Source organism: Salvelinus namaycush, chromosome 24 (genome assembly GCF_016432855.1).
Source record: "Salvelinus namaycush isolate Seneca chromosome 24, SaNama_1.0, whole genome shotgun sequence".
Taxonomy (NCBI): Eukaryota; Metazoa; Chordata; class Actinopteri; order Salmoniformes; family Salmonidae; genus Salvelinus; species Salvelinus namaycush.
Window position 1 is genome coordinate 12,140,830 of NC_052330.1, and position 24,737 is coordinate 12,165,566.

At 44.0% G+C, this 24,737-nt stretch overlaps 1 protein-coding gene across 1 annotated transcript in view; it reads left to right on the plus strand.

Moving 5' to 3' along the window:
• Nucleotides 1–24,737, plus strand: part of LOC120019492 (protein FAM184A-like) — a 159,273-nt gene that overhangs the window by 113,181 nt on the left and 21,355 nt on the right. The window contains exons 6-12 of the mRNA XM_038962792.1: nucleotides 1,096–1,218; nucleotides 1,636–1,797; nucleotides 2,589–2,714; nucleotides 6,568–6,714; nucleotides 11,505–11,717; nucleotides 19,324–19,477; nucleotides 19,931–20,058. Of these exons, the coding sequence (XP_038818720.1) occupies nucleotides 1,096–1,218; nucleotides 1,636–1,797; nucleotides 2,589–2,714; nucleotides 6,568–6,714; nucleotides 11,505–11,717; nucleotides 19,324–19,477; nucleotides 19,931–20,058 (1,053 nt within the window). The remainder of the gene's footprint in view (nucleotides 1–1,095; nucleotides 1,219–1,635; nucleotides 1,798–2,588; nucleotides 2,715–6,567; nucleotides 6,715–11,504; nucleotides 11,718–19,323; nucleotides 19,478–19,930; nucleotides 20,059–24,737) is intronic.

Consider the following 24,737-nt stretch of genomic DNA (forward strand, 5'->3'; position numbering starts at 1 on the left):
AAAATGCCACTGCGCACTTCTTCCATCTCCAGAGGCTTGTCTTCCTATGGTGATGTCTACTTATCATACTGTCACTGGGGTGTCATCCACTGACACAAATATCCTGCAATGAGAATGAAATGGTAGACGAGACATCTACCCCATATCAGAAATGTCTGAAGGCCGCATTTACTCCGTGATATCTCACCGTCACAGCGAGAAATCTTTTCTACCCCCGGAAAATTGAGTTCCAGAATGTGACATTGCCCTTATCAGTGAATTCTGCATAATTTATTTGATTTCCAGACGTCCTTGTTCTGGGTGGCCTGACGTTGCGTATAGCACCAGTCAAAAGTTTGGACGCACTATGCCAAGAGTGTGCGACGCTGTCATCAAGGCAAAGGGTGGCTACTTTGAAGAATCGTAAATATAAAATAGATTTTGATTTGTTTAACACTTTTTTGGGGTTACTAAATGTGTTATTTCATAGGTTTGATGTCTTCACTATTATTCAACAATGTAGAAAATAGTAAAAAATTTAGAAAAACCGTTGAATGAGTAGGTGTGTCCAAACTTTTGACTGGTACTGTATATAAGGAACTCACTCATGTCATCCGTTTTCCCAGCAGGATAGTAGCCCTTTCCTGCAGTCAATGGGTGACTCATGGGTGACAGTCAATGGGTGACTCATGGGTGACAGTCAATGGGTGACTCATGGGTGGAATGTTATTAATATTTATTATTAAGATTATTAAAAATATATATATTGAAAATGTGGTGTTTCTATGTCAAACAGTTTAGTTATATTTCAGTCTTCTGTGATGTATAGTCTCCTAAATTATTACAGCTCCCAAGCCCTTCTGAGTCCATATTAGACAATATTGTTTTACAAGGATGCTGACAAAACTCTTAGTAGTGTGTAAATGTGAATAATAACAACCATTATCCTTTCATGTACTAGTGAATCCTTTTACTCTGGCTTTGATTTTCCTCTAAAAGCACAGTTATTGCAGCCATATTTACTAAGTATTTAAATTCATAAAAATACTCTGATTAGCCCTGTAATGGTTATTGTGCTGGTAGTATTATAACAGAGTCTTTGGGGTTTGTCTACAGGAAATGGAGCAGCAGTTTGAGAGGGAGAGGCTCTCATTGGAGGAGCAGGAGAACCATCTCAGACAGCAACTGGACAGCCTGAAGGAGGAGCTCGCCACCAAACTTGAACAAGCCAATCAGGAGGTCAGTCAGGAGCCACCCAACCGATCAGATCTCTCCTCTTGCTCCTGTCATGTTGTCATGGCCATTTGTTGTGGTCGTCCAGACAAACTGGAATATATTCAAGTTTGCTGCTATCAACAGCAGGTGATAAAAAATGTCTTGGCTCATTTGAGGTGCAGATTCCACACTCATATCTATTACAAAAATGGAATGTACTTTACTACCAGGTCATTAGAAAGGGAAATTTCACTCAAAAACTATATATATTTTTTTTTCGTTAGTCGACTGTTGATACAGTCCCAAAATGTTTTGCCTGTCAGCAGTCAAATGATCAAGATATCATCATGATGACATGGCTGGTGACAACTTGCTTTCCCTTTACAGCTGTTTTTAAAGCCTGTCTGAGATGTATGATAGATCTGTCCGTCCTGTGTGCAGGTGTTGCGCCTGCAGGAGCTGGTGAAGGAGGGTGAGCAGGGTATGGGTACAGCAGAGGGACACATCACCAACCTGAAGGAGGCCCAGGACAAACTAGCGGAGGAACTGGACGCTACCAGGGCCAGACTGAGAGAGACCAGCAACCTGCTAACCGCCCTGCAGGTGAGAGCACCAACAATGCATACATACAGACACAAAGACATGCACACACACACACACACACACACACACACACACACACACACACACACACACACACACACACACACACATTCTCCCCTGGGCCCTGTGTGGTTCTCATCAGGGAGGCATTGGAGAATCCATCAGCAAACCCTAATGAATTCCCTTCCCCATTCACTCTTCTGACTGAGGATTTATTGATTGTATATCATGTTTATTTATGGGGGGGTAATAAACTTGATCTGTACTGAATTGATCTCCTAGCCTTGAGTCTGTTCCCATACGAAATCCATCACATCCACCTGCTTTGTCCCAGATTCCAATTCTTGATATGCCATGCAGACTATCCAGCAGCTTTGGATTGGCATACCTAATCAGACTCAGATTCTGAATTATGCTCTCATCTTTAAGGAGCCCGTATAGCATTGGCAGTTCATTAGAAGGCTGCTCTTCAGACTGACTCTCCCTTTGACCTTCTGTGGCTCCTCTCCCTCTCTCCCCCTCTACTCTCTCCGTTCCTTCTCTGCCTCTTTCCCCCCTCTCTCTCATCTCTCTGGGCCTGCATAATGAAGCAGACTCTCATCTGAATGTCAGGGGAAGTGTGGAGCAATGAGAATTGATGGCTGTGGAGCCGAGTTCCTCTTTTGTAGTTGTGTATGTTGAGTCCTGTCTATACAGGGTTAGATCCCATTCTCAATTGTCTTGTTTATCATGAGGGCTAATATCACAAACCCTTTCTTCCCCTCTCTCTCTCTCTTTCTCCTCTCTCTCAGGGAGAGATGGAGGCCCAGAAGAAGCAGCACGAGGCTAAAGTCATTACCACTAAAGAGGACGAGAAACTCAAGATGGACAAGATGGCCCTGGAACTGGAGCTCAAGTGGACCGAGACGTTAAGGTGTGTATGTGTGTGTCCTTGGCCCTGGGGTGGATTTGATGAGATGTGCCAGGGATGGCGATGGACAGGGTGAGTGAAAGAGTTTGGCTTGGAGTAATTGAAACAGTCACATTGAGGCGAGTGCCACCATGATACACCATGGTAATGATACTAGTCCAGGCCCGGTCCCTGATCCCAGCCCAGAAAGAGGTCCTCCTCTCACTGGCTCTGAGGATTATGAACGGATGGCTTCATTTAGAAAGAGCCAGTGCTGCACCACAGATTATAACCACTGAAATGGACGGTGACCATTGGAATTATCTTCAGAGGGCTCAAATCCACACATTTCAAAAGAGTAATAAGTTAACACTGTACTGTAATACTGTACTTTTGAAGTGCTGTAGCTAGCTAGGTCCCACGTTGTGCGCAAATGAAAGAGGAGTAGGAGGATAGGTCCCATGAGAAATCAGACTGCCCCAAAATATTTCTATCTCTCTTTTCTTTTAAAGAGTTCATTTTCCACAAGATTTGTTCAGTCAATGCCCTCGCTTATCTCAAAATGGGCTACTCTGCTGAAGCAATGGCGGGTGTTCACCAAGCGAGCAGACAGAGCATCTCACTGCCGCTGCTGCTGCCTGTTCTGGCTCAAAGGAGAAAGACAGGATGGTAATGAGGTTCATATGAGATATGGATTTGAGCCCGATTAACAAGGAGGCCCTGACAAGCCACTGCCTATGAATTTCAAGTGGAAAAAAAAGTTGTTGTCACATTTGAATCTCAATGCCTTTACAGCAGGGACATGTGAATCAGGGTGTGAACAGAACTGCAGCTCAGAGATTTGAGACTGGGGAGGAGGAAGATCATCCCAGCTCATCAGACAGAGTCCAATTAGTGTCTGTCTCCCTTGCTGGGGTCAATTAATGTCTTAATACAGCATTAGGATTCCTGATTACCAGGAAGGCTCTGCTACAGATGGAGTTCTACAATAACTCCATCCAGACCAGCATTGGCTCAAAGTTTTCTGTCCTTTTTTTCATCTCTTGTACCGTAATTACGTTTAATTTACCCGCCTCTCTCAATGTTCATCTTTCACAATTTCATTCCCCTTCAGCTTCTTTTCATTTTGTCCCTATGAATTGTAATTTATACGTTGCGTTTGGTGAATTTGACATGCTCTGTAATTCTGACAGCATTTAGTGTTTTAAATAAGTGAGGTAGTTATAAAAAAAACTCTAAATAATTGAAGACAGCGTATGCTTCTTCTTTAGTAAAGCATAATGCAAATAGCAACCTCCGGGGTTCTGATTGTACTTCTGTGTTTCTGTACAGAACCTTGTTGTGTCCTTTCACAGCACTGTCACTGAATAGTATTTGTCACGATCGTTGGAATAAATGGACCAAGGCGCAGCGTGCGTAGAGTTCCACATGTTTTAATAAATGAAACTTACCAAAACAAATACAGAAACAAACGAAACGTGAAGTAATGGAGTACTCACAGGCACTACACAAAAACAAGATCCCACACACAACATGTGGGAAAAAGGCTTCCTAAATATGATCCCCAATCAGAGACAACGATAGACAGCTGCCTCTGATTGGGAACCATACCAGGCCAACATAGAAATAAAAACTAGAGTACCCACCCTAATCACACCCTGACCTAACCAAAATAGAGAATAAAAAGGCTCTCTAAGATCAGGGCGTGACAGTATTATTGTTTTCTGTTGTTACTGTCTGCAGTTATTCAACTCAACTTCACCTCTCCAGTTCATTGAGTTTGTCTGTGGTCTTGCCCTCATTTCTTCTTATCACCATGTATAACTCGAGCCAACAGGCCACTCAGAATGAAAGCGAGCGAGAGAGAGAGAGATGAAAGAAGAGAGAGAGAGAAAGAGGCAGAGGGAGAGATATTCACATTTCCCTCTTCCGTCCTCTGTTCTAGGCTCTTCTCTTTCATCTCCTGTGACGGCCTGTCAGAAACATCTCTCCTCCTGCCCCTCACAGGGAGCTAGACTGGTGATGTGGAGGGAGATGCAGAGATACCAGAGCCCCTACCCACATTAAAGCCTCCTGCTCTGTTTACCTTACGTAATGGTGGGCTTGAACATGAACAGCATTTGCAAGCGGAACAATCCAGTTGGGCGGCACCACCACACTGCACCGCAGTGCCTTTGACAGCCTTTCAAGTGCCTCAACCGCAAGAGATGCGTGTGTGTCATCTGGCACACCGGCACAGCCAACACACACACACGGAGAATACGCACACACAAGGGGACCGAGAATAATTGAACAGAGCTGGCTTGGCTCGTGCTGAGAGAGATAGACATCTAAGACCCACCATTTCAGGCAGATAGAATATAAGAGGAAGCTCTTTTACTGAGTGTTTCAATGCAGTGATGTCAGAACCGGGTATAATGAACTTCCACTGTCAGTAGAGATTTACCTCAGAGTCAAACTAAGCCTTTGTGAGAGATGCTTGGCGTCGATGTGCGCCAGAAGTTGGGGAAAGAAACTATGTTGCTTTTAGACAGTGAGTTGATGGCGTCCATTTGTGGCCGACTGCTTGTCTTCTCTGCTACTGTCTGATGTTGATTGAAAGCTTTGATCTTAACGGGGCCGGCTAATTTACACACATTCTCCTCCCTTCTCGCTACATCCTCCTTCATTCCCCTCCCTTCTCCCTCCTTCTCCGTCCTTCATTCTCCGTCCTCCGTACTGCCTACACTCTTCCTCCATCCTACCTGCCTAGTCTACACACTCACCCCCTTCCTCCCTCCCATCTGCTCCACTCACCAGGTGCTGAGTGCCCTCCTAGGTAGTTAGCCAGATTGGGGGGGGGGGGGGGACTAGAGTATGAATATGAGGCTCTCTACAATATGAAGATGCTGTGTGTCTGTGTGTGTTTTTCCGAAGAGATGAGGATCAACACCTCCTTTTACAGCAGTGTCGCAGGGCTAAACCGTGGCACGCACTCACCCTGACGCATCCTGGCGCTCATCTGCTTGTAGGGAACGACGAAAAGACTGTCAGCGCCCCACGTTTAACGACGCCATTCTCTGCTAAATAACGATTAACATGCAGTCTGTGCAGCGGCGCTAAACGCGTGGGCATCGAGTAGCGCTGACACGGCGAGGTGGGAGGCATTTGCATGACGCCGTGGGGAATCGTACACTCTGCTCCACTCCCAAGGATGTGGACTCTGAACACCCCCGGAGCTCCGACAGACAGCGGCTCGCTGGAAATGTTCAGCAATTACAGGACATACGGTTATCCTCTTAGAAAACCTCCGTCCCAGGCTGCGCTGTGTACAGACCGACGCATGCATTAACATCTACATACTGTATCAGATGGTTGGGAGTGTCAGCCCCAATCTCTCTTCTCTCTAATGATTGGCTGTATGCGGAGTCAGATGCAGAAGTGCAGATGCATTCTGTTTATGAAATATGCACACAACGCCAGATTTTCCTAACAAATGTTTAATGTTGGTCTGTGTTGCGTTGTTCGTCCTAATGAGAAGTGGCGTTGGTAAAAGGGTCTTAACACCGCCACATACAGTATAACATATTTACTAGATGGTCTTTTCATGCATGTGCTCTTGCAAGCATGACTTGCGTGATAATAATAATTATTTGTCAACGTAATCCTAACCCTAGCTAAAACAGGGTTCTGCTGTATATGATTTGCAGCGGCTTTACTGATTTGGAATTAATATTACTAGTACATTAATGCTACTACTATATATTACTACATGGAATTATTTAAAAAATGGTTTGCTTTATTGCATTATGTTGATCCCCTGACCACAGTGTGATCTTTATTGTCTTCTGTATACTTCATCTAATGGTAATTGTGTGCGTTTGGTGTGTGTCCACAGGCAGGAGTGTAAGAAGCTACGTGAGGAGCTACGGGAGGATCATGAGGATGTCAAGAGGGCAGCCCTCACCCAGCTGGCCCAGAACAAGGAGCAGGAGCTGAGCAGTGCCCGCGAGAGCTGGCAGAGGAAGGTGGAGGACCTACTGGAGCAGGTAAGAGACAGTCCACCCTCACCCTGCTGCACCACACTACAGCTGGTTCCTGTGATATAGAGGTGTTCTCGGGTCCAAAAAGTTGAACCCATTCCCGAAATGGACCCGGGGCTTTCCTCCCCAGATCCTACCCGAATAAATAAATGGACTAGAGGAGAACCGGACCTGGCCCCGTAAAGAGCCTTTTCGGGTCCAGACTCGGTCTGATCCGGTCCGAGTGAGGGAAGCAGCAGATAATTAAACTGAAGCTGTTTATGCAGGCACTGAGGGAGGAAGAGAGGAATGAAGGAGCAGCAAGCAGGGCAGGGGTCATGCGGTGTGTGTGTTTTATATGTGGCTGAATGGCACGAAGAGGAGGGAGAGAAAGACCACAGCAACCAAGCCAACTCGCGCTAGTTACTAACTTTTAGCTGTCAAATCTAGGTTATTTATCAACCAATCTGATTACATAGCACCTGTTTTGACTGCATCAAACCATGAAGAGAAGCTAGCTAGTTAAGCTAGCTGGGTTGGCTAATTGAGGCTACTTGTGTTGCCGCCCCATGGGCCTCCCGGTCGCGGCCGGCTGCGACAGAGCCTGGACTCGAACCCAGAATCTCTGTTGGCACAGCTAGCACTGTGATGCAGTGCCTTAGACCACTGCACCACCCGGGAGGCTACACGTTTAACTTTTAATTCCGTCATTTTAGTTCCATCTTCCATTGATCTCCTAACTTGCTTGCCACCGCACACACAGAGCCAGAGGCTAGTGACGCTTTGATGACTTGTGATTGGCTACATGCGCCACTCTCGTGAAAAGCCTGAGCAGCAGCATACAATTATTTCTCTCTCTCTGTCTCTCTGTCTCTGTCTCTGTCTCTCTCTGTCTCTCTCTGTCTCTCTCTGTCTCTCTCTGTCTCTCTGTCTGTGTGTAGTAGTAGTAGTAGTAGTAGTCGCGTTCTGTAATTATAATTACACATACCCGTGACAATCACATCCGATCCGACCTAGATCTGAGAGTCAACTACAGAATTTCGGATCCGACCCGGTTGGGTCACGGGTTTTCGGCTGGACCTGTGAAGACCTTGACTGTGATATACACAGCATACTCTGCCCCATGTCCACATTATGACTGGGCTCCAGGATAAAATGGAGAGTAAAAGGACTACGTCATTTGTCTGTCCACTAGTCCCATCAGTGCAAAGTATTTTGTGGAGCTGGGATTTATATAGGGATTCCGTGACTACTTTACATACTGTAAGGTCAAGAGCATAGGTTATACATTTCCACCACTTACACTTCCAAAATGTTTCATTATATTTTGGGTTATGTCATACCATATTAAATCATCCACTTTCAAATGTCCATGATTAGGTGAGAGGAGAGTGCTCAGGGCCTCGCCGTACACATGCAGATACCAGCCATGACAATGAGAGACTGCTGAGAAGCCTGTTCTGCTACTTAGCTGTAACTCCCACCGCAGCTACAGCTAGCACTGTCACTCACACAAAGTGTATGAAGATAAAACATGGGGAATTTATTGGATATCTATTCAAATGATGACATTTGAAGTCTTCCCAAACTGGCACTGGCAGCCCTGTGGAGGGGACTGAATAGGCCAATCAAATCGAATTAAAAACGAAAACTTTTAATGCACTTGTACTTGCTAATGGCATTAACATTCAGGGCATTTCACAGATAATAATTAGGTTTGACAGTAGTAAGTAATTTCATATTTTTTTTTACTGAACTGAGATATCACCATATTTCACAGTGTCTTGTCATCCATTCAAACATTGAAATAGGCAGTGCTGCTCATCTTTTCCTGTTGTTTTCAATCATCTAGAGAAAAAGGGCTCCTCTGTCCTCACCAACTTGGCTATCCCTCATGATACTCCAACCACTCCCTGATAAAGAGCTACCCTAACCTGGCTTCCCTCCCCTCTCTGCCCCTTTTATATATTTTTTGCCTTTGTTTTGACATTGTTGACTCCTGAATGTTTCCCTGTGTTCCTGTGTATTTTGTTCACACCCATAGCGCCACTCAGCTCAGTGAAGCTAAACATAAGTCAATCAGTAATGTAAGCATGAAACACACTGAGAATCTCACTGCCGATAGACTGCCGATAAGTACTTATCACAGAGGGAGGCTGTTCCTTCTCTTGCTAGAAGAAAAGCGATAGATGCTGCGTGCCAATCCGGTAGCGACGAATCTACGGATTCTACTTGTAGAATCGCTGTTCTTGTCAGTGGTCTACAACTTGACTTTGAGCCAATCAGAGAGCACGACCCCCAAGGGGGGAGCCAACAAAAAAAAGGGGGAAAAGAGGGCATTTCCTCCGTACATCTACGGATGAGCCAGTCACACTTTATATGCAATGTAGGCTATGGGATGGTAACTAGCTAAGTGCACAGACGCAATGCACACAAAACTAAGCACTTCCTCCAAGTTAGCTAACCACTGTAGCTAGTATTGACGTTAGAATGAAATCATAATGGATTAGCTAGTTTCCATGAAACAACTGCCTGTGTTAGCTGCTGAGTTGGTGCAGTGTCCTTAGCTAGCTAGTTATGTTGCCCTATTTAGCGAATATGCTAATGTTAGCTAGCTAGCTAAACATTTGGCTATCGGCTGGCACTTGCAGTATGGGATTATGGAGAGTGAATTAAATTGTTTCTTTGTCATCTTGCTAAGTAGTTATCTAGCTGTGGCCATCTGGCTAGTATCAACAAGGTCTTTCTACAAAATAGCAACATTAGCGTAGATAACTTGGAATCTAGACCGTAAGCAATACCGCCACAACGCGCACAGATATGCATTGCCAAACAATGCTACTGCCACCTTCTGGTTTGGAGTATTTAGTATTTTAGGCTGAGTGGCTGACCACTTCCAAGGTCTTTGCTGTGTGAACACAAATTAGATTGACTGCCAACACTCTGTTCAGAGGTGCTAAGTATTGTCGGCAGGCAAACGTTGGACAGTCCTACCGGTGTGTCTGAGCTTTTAGTCTACTTACACACCTGCTCCACTTGGCGCTCTTTGTTTCTCCCTCACTATAGTGTGTTTACAGACAAATACCAGTATATTCAACTGGTGTGCGTGGCTAGCATGATGGCGTTGTGTGGACTTGGCCTGGTTTGCACTAACGATGCTGGTTTTACAGCGTCCATTTTCCTTTCGTTACAGCGTGCTGTACGCAGGTGAGTGCTTCTTGTGGGGGACACTTGCAGTGTTGAATGTGCCAACGTGTGTGTGTGTGTGTGTGTGGTTTCTCTCTTCACTCCTTGTCTCTATACAGAGAGGGTTGTTATAGAACCACTGTGACTGGTTGCTACTGCAGTGAACCAACGTCACCCAGTTCCCAGGCAACACGCATGAAACACTGATTACCTAAATCTGCCTTCTTCTGAACATTGATATTCTCTTTATGCTCTGTAACTGACTCCTGGTGCACATCACACTGGAGGGTTTTTCCTCTTCCTGACACTGTGAAAGGTGTATATTTCTGTTATTTTGATGAGACAGAATTACAGCCTCTCTGAGTGGCGTGTGATTTACTGTACCTCCTGCTCTCTTTGTTGTGCCATAATAACCACATCTGAGCCTTCTCTGAGTTAGGAATGTTGTTGTTTGCGCTCAGGTCCCAATGGAAGGCATTCAGCAGCCTCTTATCCCTCTTCACAAGTGGTTGTGATTCTATCAGGGATGACGAGTAGTGCCATTTTGATAGTAGTCACACATTTGGCCCTGCAGCAGATGACTCTGATAATAAGTCTGGCACACAGTGAGCATTACAGCTATACAGATCCTGTGTGTCGCCTCTTGTTCACTCCAAGGCAGTGTAGGTATTGATTCTAATGGAGGTGTGAATGTCTTCTGTCAATGGCCCCACTTTAGTGTCAGCAGCACCCCACTGCTTGATCACCACTAAAGCCCACTAGTCCCTCACTGGCATGAACCCACAGACACGTCTACTGACTCCACTTAGATCACTGCAGTCTGTCTGCCATGTCCACAGTATCACTATGTTATGTTCCGCCCAGAGCCAAACGAATACACGTCACAGCATTATAACATTGATAATGCACTGTCCACTCCATACTGTTTGTTGTCCACATTTTTTATTACACAGATGCTGGAAAAATCTCTGCATGTGGGGGGGAAGGAGCGCATTCTAACTCTGAGCTCCTACTTAACGGTGTAGCTCCAGATGCTTCCTGAGTCACCCTGACTCAGCTAGCAGCAGAGTCAGGGTGACTTATGGAGGTGTCACCACCGTGGATCTTTTCCTCCCACACGTTCCACCTCTCCTGCTTAGGGCCCGGTCGGTCTCATTATTCACAGTAATAATACTCTGTAGTAATAGGCTGTAACTCCTAATGAGGCCTGGCTGATTAATGTGGCGTGACTGAGTTCTCATGTTGATCACACACTGAGCCGTTGATCACACGTACACAACAGTACGTGTACTTTTTCCACCATTGCAAAGCAGCCAAAGTTGCTGCAGGCCTACCATATTGAAATAAGGATTATGAGGGTATAATTGGTTTCAAAATGACTTTTTGATGCACCCTCTAACAAAAAAATGAAGGTTGTGTTTCTTCAGGTCATAACAAGCTAGCGTTAAAAATGTATATCTGTTTTTGTCTAACGAAGTAGTCCTAGGTTAGTGAATGAAGTATACAGACAGGTCTCGCAAACCTGTAATATAGGAACTAATGACACTACGTGCAATCTGATCCAAGCTGTTCTTTTTTCTACACCGTCTCTCTCCTTTTCTCTCTCCTTCTCTACTTCTCCCTTTCGTCAGATCTCGTTGCTGAAGCAGAGTCTGGAGATGCAGCTGTCTCAGTCACAGAGCTCCCTGCAGCAGCTGCAGGCCCAGTTCAGTCAGGAGAGGGAGCATCTGAGCCAGCAGCTCCAGGAGCTGCAGCTGGAGTACCAGCGCAGGGAACACAGCCTGCAGGAGGCCCACTGCTGCGCCATGCAGGACCTGGAGGAGACCCGTCAGCACGACCTCAAGGTGTGACCATTTAGAACCTGGCTCAGAGCAGAACTCTGTGACACCTATCTGACTGCCAGAGTCACTGCCTGTGTGAAATATCCCCAATTGTGACGTTAGAGCATTAGATTAGATATTTGAGGCATGATGGGCCAGTATAGACTCTGATGTGTCAGTAAGACTGGATATCAGTCGGGTGCAGAGAATGAGGAGAGACAGTGGAGATATACTGGTGAAATAGCTGGTGATGTGGCTAGATGGACTTTTGCAACAGTGAGTCCATCAACATTACCAGAGACGTGGAGCGGTTGACTTCTGAGCGGATCAGTGATTTGGACCTGACCCTGATTGAATTATTGCTGTTTAGGACACACACTGATTTTCAGTTCCTTTCACTTTAAAACGAATAGGCTACGGAGCAGCAGCAGCATAGTTTTTGATGGAATTACGATGCAACACAGCTAATATTGTTCCAGGGAATCTTTACAGCAGCTTATGAGTAATGTAGTGAAGTAATGTAATAGTATGGGAACGTCTGAGGAATCTGGCGAGGCATCTGTGTAATAGTAATTCAGATGGTGATGAGTTTGCTGTCAGCACAGCCGGGGGCAATAACTCTGATCCATAAGCCAGTCATCCAGGAGTCCCAGTGTTAGCATTAGCTTCATGCTCAGATCCAGATCTTTTTAAATCAGCCTCTCTGCTCCTAAAGCTCTTTTATAGGACATGAGAGTGAGTTGTGTAGCGAGAGGTAGCTATATCGATCAGCGCGGGTCATACATTTAGTCGCATGGGTTCATGCTTGAAAGGCAGACTGCCAGCCAGGCTCATACATGGGCAAACTGTGAAGGTCTAGAACAGCAAGGTGATGGGTTCTGTTCATTATTCACCGGTGTTTGATATGTAAATGCAACCGGGCTGCTGGGTTCACTGTGGCACAATCTTAGCTGGAGAAGGCTGCATTTGCTCGTCACAAAAATGAAACACTGATAGCCGAAGAGCGGGTACCACTTTTTGGCATAACAGTAATGCCCCTCTCTCCATCTTTTCATATAACAGACTTACTGACTATACTCCAAAACACTGACATCTCAATACTAGTCGGGGCATTTCATAATGAAGGTTGAAGTATGAATCAAAACTCATTTGCCAATCCAGACATACCCAATACATGAAAATATAGACTTCTGAAAAATATTAAGACATTGACTTTTTCAACTAACACTGAACCTTTCCTTCCAAAGAAAAGAGAAGAAATACATTTTTCTGCACTTAACATTCCGTTATACAGTCAAGGACATTTTGAAATACATTCAACCTTACTCTGAGGCATCTTTTTGACATTCAAAAACCCTTGGATGGAATTTATGTGAAGTGCTCATGCAGGCGTTGTGCAAAGCTGACTGAATGTCCCCAAGCATTCTGTCTCACCTCTCCAGCCACAGATTGGATTAGAAGCAAAAGACCCATGAGTCATCGGTGATTGAATGGGCCGAAAAGTCTTTCATGTCTGCTAATTAAAAAATATACCACACCCTAAGGACACATTTATCTCAATAGATGTTCGCTCTTGAATAGGGGCTAGGTTGACTCAAAGTTGTTCTAAAATGTAAAAACCTTTGCAGGGGTAAATGTATTAAGGGTTTAGTTTGTTCTAGACACATTTTCTGAGGACTAAGGCATTTAGCGTGTTAGCAAAGCAAACTGAATTGTCTTGTTTGAGGCATTAGGGACAAATCCAGTTTCACCTTGCCTACAGTGGGAACACATATCCACTGATATGATCTATTTACATGACAGGCACTGTTATACAAGGCTAATTAAAACGCTTACAAATCTTCTCCACACATACTTCAACATCCAAACTAGGAGCTACTTTTTCACGGTGTCCCGATTTCAGCAAATCACCTAGTTCGAGGTATGAAGCTTGAGGTTCTTTCAAGCTATAGATTATGCGCCGTTCAACCTTATCTTATTTTTCATTCGTGCCCAGGCTTACACAGTATCAGCTGAATGAATAGGCACACAATGAAATAGGCTCTCTCCCTCTATATGTGTTTCTAACAGCTAATTCATGGTTATTGACTGACTGCAATGGAGTTAAGATTGACAAACTACCCGGTGTGTGCACACACACTTAACAGACGCAGGGTTTTAGACCTGAGAGAAAAGATACAGGTAATTAACTTGCCTAGTCTCATACCGTGTACTGTAGCCAGCTCCTCTATCATTGCCAAGCTATACATTAAAAAACACACAGAGGAGTTGGCTAATGCACAAACACAATGCACGGACCACCGGCTAACAATTCACATCTACAGTGCCTTTGGAAAGTATTCAGACCCCTTGACTTTTTTCACATTTTGTTACGTTACAGCCTTATTCTAAAACAATCTACACACAATACCCCATAATGGCAAATCGATAACAGGTTTTTAGAAATAAAAATAAAAAACCTTATTTACATAAGTATTCAGACCCTTTGCTATGAGACTCGAAATTGAGCTCAGGTGCATCCTGTTTCCATTGATCATCCTTGAGATCTTTCTACAACTTGATTGGAGGCCACCTGTGGTAAATTCAATTGATTGGACATGATTTGGAAAGGCACACACCTGTCTATATAAGGTCCCACAGTTGACAGTGCATGTCAGAGCAAAACCCAAGCCATGAGGTCGAAGGAATTGTCCGAAGAGCTCCGAGACAGGATTGTGTCGAGGCACAGATCTGGGGAAGGGTAACAAAACATTTCTGCAGCATTGAAGGTCCCCAAGAACACAGTGGCCTCCAATTCTTAAATGGAAGAAGTTTGGAACCACCAACACTCTTCCTAGAGCTGGCCGCCCGGCCGAACTGAGCAATCGGGGGACAAGAACCGTGGTCAGGGAGGTGACCAAGAACCCGACAGAGCTCCAGAGTTCCTCTGTGGAGATGGGAGAACCTTCTTGAAGGACAACCATCTCTGCAGCACTCCACCAATCAGGCCTTTATGGTGGAGTGGCCAAACGGAAGCCACCCCTCAGTAAAAGGCACACGACAGCCCGGTTGGAGTTTGCCAAAAGGCACCTAAAGGACTCTCAGACCATGAGAAACAAGATTCTCTGGTCTGATGAAACCAAAATTGAACGGTTTGGCTTGAATGCCAAGCGTCACGTCTGGAGGAAATCTGGCACTGCTCATCACCTGGCCAATACCATCCCTACGGTGATGCATGGTGGTAGCAGCATCATGCTGTGGAGATGTTTTTCAGTGGCATGGACTGGGAGACTAGTTAGGATTGAGGCAAAGATGAGCGGAGCAAAGTACAGGGAGATCCTTGATGAAAACCGGCTCCATAGCACTCCAGACCTCAGACTGCGGCGAAGGTTCACGTTCCAACAGGACAACGACCCTAAGCCAAAACAACGCAGGAGTGGCTTCGGGACAAGTCTCTGAATGTCCTTGAGTGGCCCAGCCAGAGCCCAGACTTGAAACCGATCGAACATCTTTGGAGAGACCTGAAAATAGCTGTGCAGCAACGCTCCCCATCCAACCTGACAGAGCTTGAGAGGATCTTCAGGGAAGAATGGGAGAAACTCCCCAAATACAGGTGTGCAAAGCTTGTAGTATCATACCCAAGAAGACTCGATGCTGTAATCGCTGCCAAAGGTGCTTCAACAAAGTACTGAGTAAAGGGTCTGAACATTAATGTAAAATTGTTTAGAAACATGTTCTATTCTTATGTACAATAAAAGTGACTCCAAAATGACACATCTATAGGGCACAAAATAATCTGAAACACAACCAAAACAAACAGCAATGTATCCAACAAGTTTTTAGAGTCACAAGCTTGACGTAATCATTGTGTGCTAGGAATCTGGGACCAAATACTAAACTTTTGACTACGTTAATACACACACAGTGAATTTGTCCCCATACTTTTGGTCCCCTACAATGGAGGGACTACGTTAAAATAGTGCTGTAATTTCTAAACGATTCATCCGATATGGATGAAAATACCCTCAAATTAAAGCTGACAGTCAGCATTTTAATTCCATAGTTATTGTATCATTTCAAATCCAAAGTGCTGGAGTACAGTTTCAAAACAACAAATGATTTGTCACAGACCCCTTAGATTTCTTCACATTTTATTGTGTTACAAAGAGGGGTTAAAATTGATTTAGTTGTCATTTTTTGTCATCAATCTACACAAAATACTTTAATGTCAAAGTGCAAGATTTGTTTTGGGGGGGGTAAATGAAAAATGTATAACTAAAATATAGTCGTTGCACAAGTATTCAGTCCCTTTGTTTAGGCAAGCCTAACATAGTTCAGGACCAAAATTTGGCTTAACAAATCACATAATAAATTACATGGACTCTTTGTCAAATAAAAGGGGTTGACATGATTTTTGAATGACTAACCCTTCCTCTGACCTCCATACATGCAACATCTTTAAGGCCCCTCTGTCAAGTATTGAATTCCAAGGACAGATTCAACTACAAAGACCAGGGAGCTTTTTCAAACGCCTCATAAAGAAGGGCAATGATGGGTAAAAATAACAAATCAGACATTGAATATCTCTTTAAGAATTATCCTGTGGATTATGTATTAAACCACCCAGACACATCAAAGATACAGTCGACCTTCTGAACATAGGACAGGAAGGAAGCTGCTGAAGGATGTTACCATGAGGCCATTGGTGATTTTAAAACAGCTACTGAGTTATTAAATGGCTGTGATGGGAGAAAACTGAGGATGGATCATCAACATTGTAGTGTGTCCACAATAATGACCTAAATAACAGAGTGAAAAGAAGAATACAAATGATACATAATATTCCAAGACACTAAAGTAATACTGCAAAAAAACACAGCAAAGGAATACACTTTTTGGCCTAAATCAAAGCCTTATGTTCAGGGCAAATACAACACATCACTGAGTAACTACCTCCTTATTTTCAAGCGTTGTGGTGGCTGCATTATGGTACTGTATGGGTATGCTTGACGGCAATATGGGGAGTTTCTCAGGATAAAAAGAAACGGGATGGAGCTAAGTACAGGCAAAATCCTTGAGGGGAAACCTGCTTCAGACTGGGAGAGGAATTCACCTTTCAGCAGGACAATAACCTATAACACAATGCCAAATCTACACTGGAGTTGCTTACCAAGAGGCCAGTGAACAGTGAATGGTCCTGAGTGGCCAAGTTACAGTGTTCACTTAAATCTGCTTAAGAATCTATGGCTAGACTTGAAAATTGACATGATCCCAAACATCTTGACAGAGCTTGAATAATTTAGAGAAGAATAATGGGCAAATATTGCACAGTCCAGGCATGCAAAGCTCTTATAGATTTACCAAGAAGACTCACGGCTGTAATCAATGCCAAAGGTGTTTCTTACATGTATTGACTCGGGGAGCTGAATACTTATGCCACGACTATATTTGAGTTATTACATTTTTGTTCATCTTAAAGTGTTCCAATTTTTCTTCCACTTTGGCGTCAGAGTATTTTGTGTAGATTGTTGACAAAAAATATACAATTAAATAAATGTTAATCCCACTTTGTAACACAATAAAATGTGAAGAAATCCAAGGGGTCCAAATACTTTTGCAAGGCACTGTACACACACACACACACACACACACACACACGCTTCACACTGCTGGGGCTCAACCACTAACTGTTGTATGGCTTCCAACAACCAGAATCATTGCAACATCATGTCACCACTGATTTATTCCTGTTTACTCTTTAATAGGTTTGGGTGGTATCCAGATTTTCATATCATCATACTGTTTCGGTACCATTCCGGGGTATACCGTATTACTGGAAGTGCACACAAGGGGCACTATTTCCACGTTTCAAAAAGCAAACAGGGATCTTCATCCAGGAGGGGATTGAATGTCTCTGCAGTAACCAAGAAACTTGATCTTGACATCTAGCCACTTAGCTAGCAAGTTAGCAAACCAGATGCATAACTGGAGCCCTGAGCTGGATTGAATTTATTTGACACATCTTACGTTTCTTGCAGTTATACTTAATTTATAGTTATAAACAGTGGCGTAGCATGCAACCCTGCAGCTCCCGCGAGGCGGGGGCGCCCCCCCAACCCTGAAAAAACAACAATTATTGTTATTATACCGTTTTTCTTATTTTTTTATACGGTATTGAAAATCATACTGTCGGTATATGGTACAAATGGCATATAGCCCAAGCCTACTCTTTAAGGCTTATTTGATTTGGTCTTATACAAGTCATATGTTGATTGAAATGCACTGTTCTCTTTCTATTTCCATCTTAATCTCTAATCTTGTTTGATCCCTATCAATCTGGTGTCGTGTCTATTGGATGTTCCTGTCATGGAAATTCTTACACAGGGACACTCGAAGTCAATCCTAAATGAATCATGGTTTATTGTCAGCGCGCTGGAGAGGTTCCAACAACCTCAGAATGTCTGTCAGAATGTCTGCTGGGGCAGTCCCGGCAGTTGTTTTATATACAGCTATACATAGACAAGTTATATTTGCATGATTTAGCATAATTCATTCATCATTACCGTTTTGTTTCATTCATGTGACCGACCAATACTGGTTCATAACATGTGACAGACCAACACCTCACGAGGCTCCTCTCTAAGCTGAGACCTTGAAACTGAGAAATCTTTCGTTCTCAAAAGAAGGTCTGGGCGTACTGCCAAATTGCAGATACTGATAAGTGAGGATTCGTTCAATCAGTCACTTGCATGAACACAGAAATTCGTTTTTAGAACAGCACATGAATAGAACACAGAAATTAGTTACAAGAAAAGCATATGTATAAAATTTCCATCACATTCCCATTCAGCTATTTCCTTGCCAGTTGGACAAGTCTGTGTTTGTAGTTAGATTTAGCCGCTATCACTCTCTCTCTCTGTCGCTCTCTTTTTCTCTGTCTCTCTCTTTCTGTCTCAGTCTCTGTCGCTCTTTCTCTTGCTCTCACTACTCCCTCCTTTCTCTCTTTCACTCTCTGTCTCTTTCTCTACTCTCAAGAGATTGTAGTGTTATATGAGAGGTGTTTTCGTGAGATTTTGACTGTATCCTCGCCATGTTAACGGCTTTATCTTCTCAATTGAGTTTGGAGTGGTGTAATGTGTGACGTTTGCCTCTGCTCACTGTTGCTGGAAAGCATAGGGCAGCCTTCCAATAGCCGCATCAAGCTACTGATGATATGCTTAAGTGCTCATTGATTGTAAAATAATTCCAACGTGATCAGCAGTATTGTCTAAAATATGTATTTTGGCTCCATGCAAAGGTTTCCCCTTTAGCCCTCCCTGGTGCCATGCCACTGCCCAAGTACCTCCCAGCCCTTATGTTACTGAACTACACTTAGTCCCACAGCAACATGCCGGTTGAGTTAAACTGATGCTGTTGCCAGATTCTCCCAAACTGATCAGTGCCTCTTTGTCTTGACCATCTGAACTCTTCGTATACGTTTCAGACCATTCCTTCTAGGGATGAACATAATGGTTATTTTTTCTGGTTAACCAGCATCATCAACCAGGTGAAAACCGGTTATACGTGCCAAAAGGTTCTAGAAAATAATTGCTATGTCATTTGTTTGTCCTAAACCTGTGTGTCACTCATGATCTTTGACCTCTGTGTGTAGGAGCTGGAACAGCGTCTGCGGCAGCAGCACCACATGGAGCTCCAGTCTGTGAGAGAGGCCCACAGACAAAGCATCGAGACTCTCAAACAGCAGTCGGAGCAGGAGCTGCAGACACTACGCTTCGAGCTGGAGGACGAGGGCAAAGCCATGCTGGGTAAGAGCCAGGCTGGGTTAGGGCCTGATGGGGAATGGTCACAGGGTCTCACACTGGGTTAAGGGCCCTGGCAGGGAGGGAGACACACCGGGTTAGTGCCCTAATAACGAGGGCCATGCTGGGTAAGACGAGGCTAGAGCCCTGAGTAAGGTCCTTCAAAGGGAAGGATCATACTGTATGTAGCAATAGGGGACCATGCTGGTTAAATGCTACACTTGCAGCCCTCAGAAAAACCATTGGAAACTAAAACACACAGTGCAGCTGAACAACACACTCCTCCCTGTAGGAATCAAGGTCAACGCTGGAACATTCCATCACGTAGCTTGTTAGAGGTAGGGGATGTACTGTATGATGAATGGGTTTTTAATTAGCCAGGGTGGCCTGTTCTATTGTGTGGTGTATAGAGGGGAACTCCCTAAGGACCCGGTCTGTCTCTCTCTATCTGGTTCCTAGCCTCTCTGCGCTCGGAGCTCAACCACCTCCACGCCTCGGCCATAGAACAGCTACGGCAGACCCACCAGCAGGAGACAGCTGCAGCCAAACTAGAGCTGGAGAATGCACTGGAGAACAGCCGGATGCAGGTCAGACTCACCGGCACATACTGGCATTCCACATATCAACAACAATACGGATGGGCCAGCATTAGTTTGTATTACAGTATAATTGGATATTGGCCATGAACAGCGTTGTATTTTCCCTAACAGCAGGGAAAATATAGTGGCTTAACAATGAGGCCAGACATTAGCTCAACGCATGAGGATAGATAATTCTATTCAAAGCGTATATGAAAGAGTATATGCACATACACACTTTAGAATCTAAATAATCCTTCTGTGCCTTTAATTGTGCAGACTGAAAAGCTTTAGCACTAATGGCCATAGAATACATAGATCTCCCTTGGCAACAGCCCTCTTTTCTCCTCACTCTGGCTTCTGTTGCTTGTGTATGTTCACCCGACTGAATAGCTGTGTGGCTTGTTGGATATGGCTTGAGCAAGTGTCATCAGTGTGTTGGGAACTGGGGTGCTGGCCTCTAGAGAAAGAACAAGCGACAGCTTTCCTTCCCTCCCACACGCACGCAAAGCACACACCCAAACACACTCCACAGCAAGAGGCTATGCACAAGTATTGTGCTGAACACATCATCCGTTTGCTCCCTATTCCTCCACTTTCTGCAGCAAAACGGGATGCTTTATATCACTAACACAGGCCATGTTCTCAGAAACAAAGAGCTAAACTATTGCAAATTGCACGTCAACAATAGCTATGCCGCAGATGACAGAATTAGCAGGTTAAAAGACAGTATTACACACAGGAGAGGCTGGACTCAGCTGATGCGTCAGTTAGAGAGCAGTAGATGTACTTGACATAATACCTGCCCTCCCAGCCACCCCATCTTCTGACAACGGTGCCCTTCATCGGCATAAATCACTGAAATGAAGTTTAACGCCCTGGGTCCTCTGTCATGGCCATGGCGAGATGTTCAGGCCCAGGCACACAGCTGTTTCTGAGGGGACCTACTTCTACGCTAGTCAGTCTTCAGCAAGGTTACAAGGCAAATACAGCTCTACTTGCCAAATAAAATGAGGTCAACGAGCCAGGGTACCTACTGCAGTGGAAACGGCTTCGCTTTCCACCGTGACACAGTAATCATCTAAACCTATTACCTATTACCGCAGACAGGCCCTTTTCACAACAGAAGCAGGCTAATATGGCAGGGGTTTTGTTTTAGTGTTTCCTGTGGAGGTGAACATAGCACTGGCAGCAAAGCAAAACATTTTTTACTGTAAGCTATTTCAATGTGAGATCCACCTCATGTTACGATGCGAGGATACCTGGAAAACAAAACAGGAAATATATTGAGGTCTTTGAGGTGTGATTCTCGCTTGTATTAGACAGCAATGCATATCCCAAATGCATATGAAATGCCCTGCCTGGTCTTTGCCCCTGAGAGGTGTGTGTGAAGTGAACCATGGCCGGTTCTTCTCATCCCTTATAGGGCTGCCATATCCAAGCACCACAGTACTAGTACGTCTGACATCTCTCATGGCATAAACAGGCTTCCTGGTGGTGTCTCAATCAACCAACAACCTTCTCTAAGCCCCCTCTCCTTCAAACTGTCTGTGTTCAGCTCAGCAGTCAGACGTATCAGGACAGACCTTTATCACAACAGAAGCAGGCTATTATGTCAGGGTTACGACAGGGTTTTTGTTTTGTTTTAGTTTTTCCTATGGTGATGAAAATGGCACTGGCAGCAAAGCATTTTTTTCCCCCTGTAGGCTATTTCAATGTCTAATCAAAATCAAATCAAACTCACATGCGCCGAATACAAGTATAGACCTTACCTTGAAATGCTTACTTACAAGCCCTTAACCAACAGTGCAGTTCAAGAAGAGTTAAGAAAATATTTACAAAATAAATGAAAGTAAAAAAATATATAAAAAGTAACACAAAATAACAATAACGAGGCTACAGTTGAAGTCGGAAGTTTACATACACTTAGGTTGGAGTCATTAAAACTCGTTTTTCAACCTCTCCACAAATTTCTGGTTAACAAACTATAGTTTTGGCAAGTCGGTTAGGACATCTACTTTGTGCATGCCACAAGTCATTTTTTTGTAAACAATTGTTTACAAACAGATTATTTCACTTATAATTCACTGTATCACAATTCCAGTGGGTCAGAAGTTTACATACACTAAGTTGACTGTGCCTTTAAACAGCTTGGGAAATTCCAGAAAATGATGTCATGGCTTTAGAAGCTTCTGATAGGCTAATTGACATAATTTGAGTCAATTGGAGGTGTACCTGTGGAGGTATTTCAAGGCCTATCTTCAAACTCAGTGCCTCTTTGCTTGACATCATGGGAAAATCAAAAGAAATCAGCCAAGACCTCAGGAAGAAAATTGTAGACCTCCACAAGTCTGGTTCATCCTTAGGAGCAATTTCAAAACGCCTGAAGGTACCACGTTCATCTGTACAAACAATAGTATGCAAGTATAAACACCATGGGACCACGCAGCCGTCATACCGCTCAGGAAGGAGACGCGTTCTGTCTCCTAGAGATGAACGTACTTTGGTGCGAAAAGTGTCTATATCCACAGTAAAACGAGACCTACAGTGGGGAGAACAAGTATTTGATACATTGCCGATTTTGCAGGTTTTCCTACGTACAAAGCATGTAGAGGTCATGTAGAGGTCCAATTTGTCCCCATGTGCAGTTGCAAACCGTAGTGGCTTCTTCCTTGCTGAGCGACCTTTCAGGTTATGTCGATATACAGTGGGGAGAACAAGTATTTGATACACTGCCGATTTTGCAGGTTTTCCTACTTACAAAGCATGTAGAGGTCTGTAATTTTTATCATAGGTACACTTCAACTGTGAGAGACGGGAATCTAAAACAAAAATCCAGAAAATCACATTGTATGATTTTTAAGTAATTAATTTGCATTTTATTGCATGACATAAGTATTTGATACATGAGAAAAGCAGAACTTAATATTTGGTACAGAAACCTTTGTTTGCAATTACAGAGATCATACGTTTCCTGTAGTTCTTGACCAGGTTTGCACACACTGCAGCAGGGATTTTGGCCCACTCCTCCATACAGACCTTCTCCAGATCCTTCAGGTTTCGGGGCTGTCGCTGGGCAATACGGACTTTCAGCTCCCTCCAAAGATTTTCTATTGGGTTGAGGTCTGGAGACTGGCTAGGCCACTCCAGGACCTTGAGATGCTTCTTACGGAGCCACTCCTTAGTTGCCCTGGCTGTGTGTTTCGGGTCGTTGTCATGCTGGAAGACCCAGCCACGACCCATCTTCAATGCTCTTACTGAGGGAAGGAGGTTGTTGGCCAAGATCTCGCGATACATGGCCCCATCCATCCTCCCCTCAATACGATGCAGTCGTCCTGTCCCCTTTGCAGAAAAGCATCCCCAAATAATGATGTTTCCACCTCCATGCTTCACGGTTGGGATGGTGTTCTTGGGGTTGTACTCATCCTTCTTCTTCCTCCAAACACGGCGAGTGGAGTTTAGACCAACGCTCTATTTTTGTCTCATCAGACCACATGACCTTCTCCCATTCCTCCTCTGGATCATCCAGATGGTCATTGGCAAACTTCAGACGGGCCTGGACATGCGCTGGCTTGAGCAGGGGGACCTTGCGTGCGCTGCAGGATTTTAAGCCATGACGGCGTAGTGTGTTACTAATGGTTTTCTTTGAGACTGTGGACCCAGCTCTCTTCAGGTCATTGACCAGGTCCTGCCGTGTAGTTCTGGGCTGATCCCTCACCTTCCTCATGATCATTGATGCCCCACGAGGTGAGATCTTGCATGGAGCCCCAGACCGAGGGTGATTGACCGTCATCTTGAACTTCTTCCATTTTCTAATAATTGCGCCAACAGTTGTTGCCTTCTCACCAAGCTGCTTGCCTATTGTCCTGTAGCCCATCCCAGCCTTGTGCAGGTCTACAATTTTATCCCTAATGTCCTTACACAGCTTTCTGGTCTTGGCCATTGTGGAGAGGTTGGAGTCTGTTTGATTGAGTGTGTGGACAGGTGTCTTTTATACAGGTAACGAGTTCAAACAGGTGCAGTTAATACAGGTAATGAGTGGAGAACAGGAGGGCTTCTTAAAGAAAAACTAACAGGTCTGTGAGAGCCGGAATTCTTACTGGTTAGTAGGTGATCAAATACTTATGTCATGCAATAAAATGCAAATTAATTACTTAAAAATCATACAATGTGATTTTCTGGATTTTTGTTTTAGATTCCGTCTCTCACAGTTGGAGTGTACCTATGATAAAAATTACAGACCTCTACATGCTTTGTAAGTAGGAAAACCTGCAAAATGGGCAGTGTATCAAATACTTGTTCTCCCTACTGTACATGGAGGAGACTTAATCAAGCTAGTCGTCTTGACTACTTTCTTGTCTCTTTCTCTCTTGCATCAAAAGTTTAACAATTTTAATAGGAGACAGAATGCGATCGGATCATCATCTAATTGGCATTCACATAACTCTTATAGATTTTCCACGTGGACAGGGATATTGGAAATTTAATCAAAGTTTACTGGAGGACAACTTATTTTTAACTAAGACAAAATAATTTATAACTGAATTTTTCCAGTATAATATAGGTTCAGCAAATCCCCTTATTGTTTGGGATACCTTTTAAATGTACTTTCAGGGGTCATTCAATTCAATATTCATCAATAATAAAAAAGCAGTTTCTGGCTAAAGAGACAAGACTAACAAGGGAAA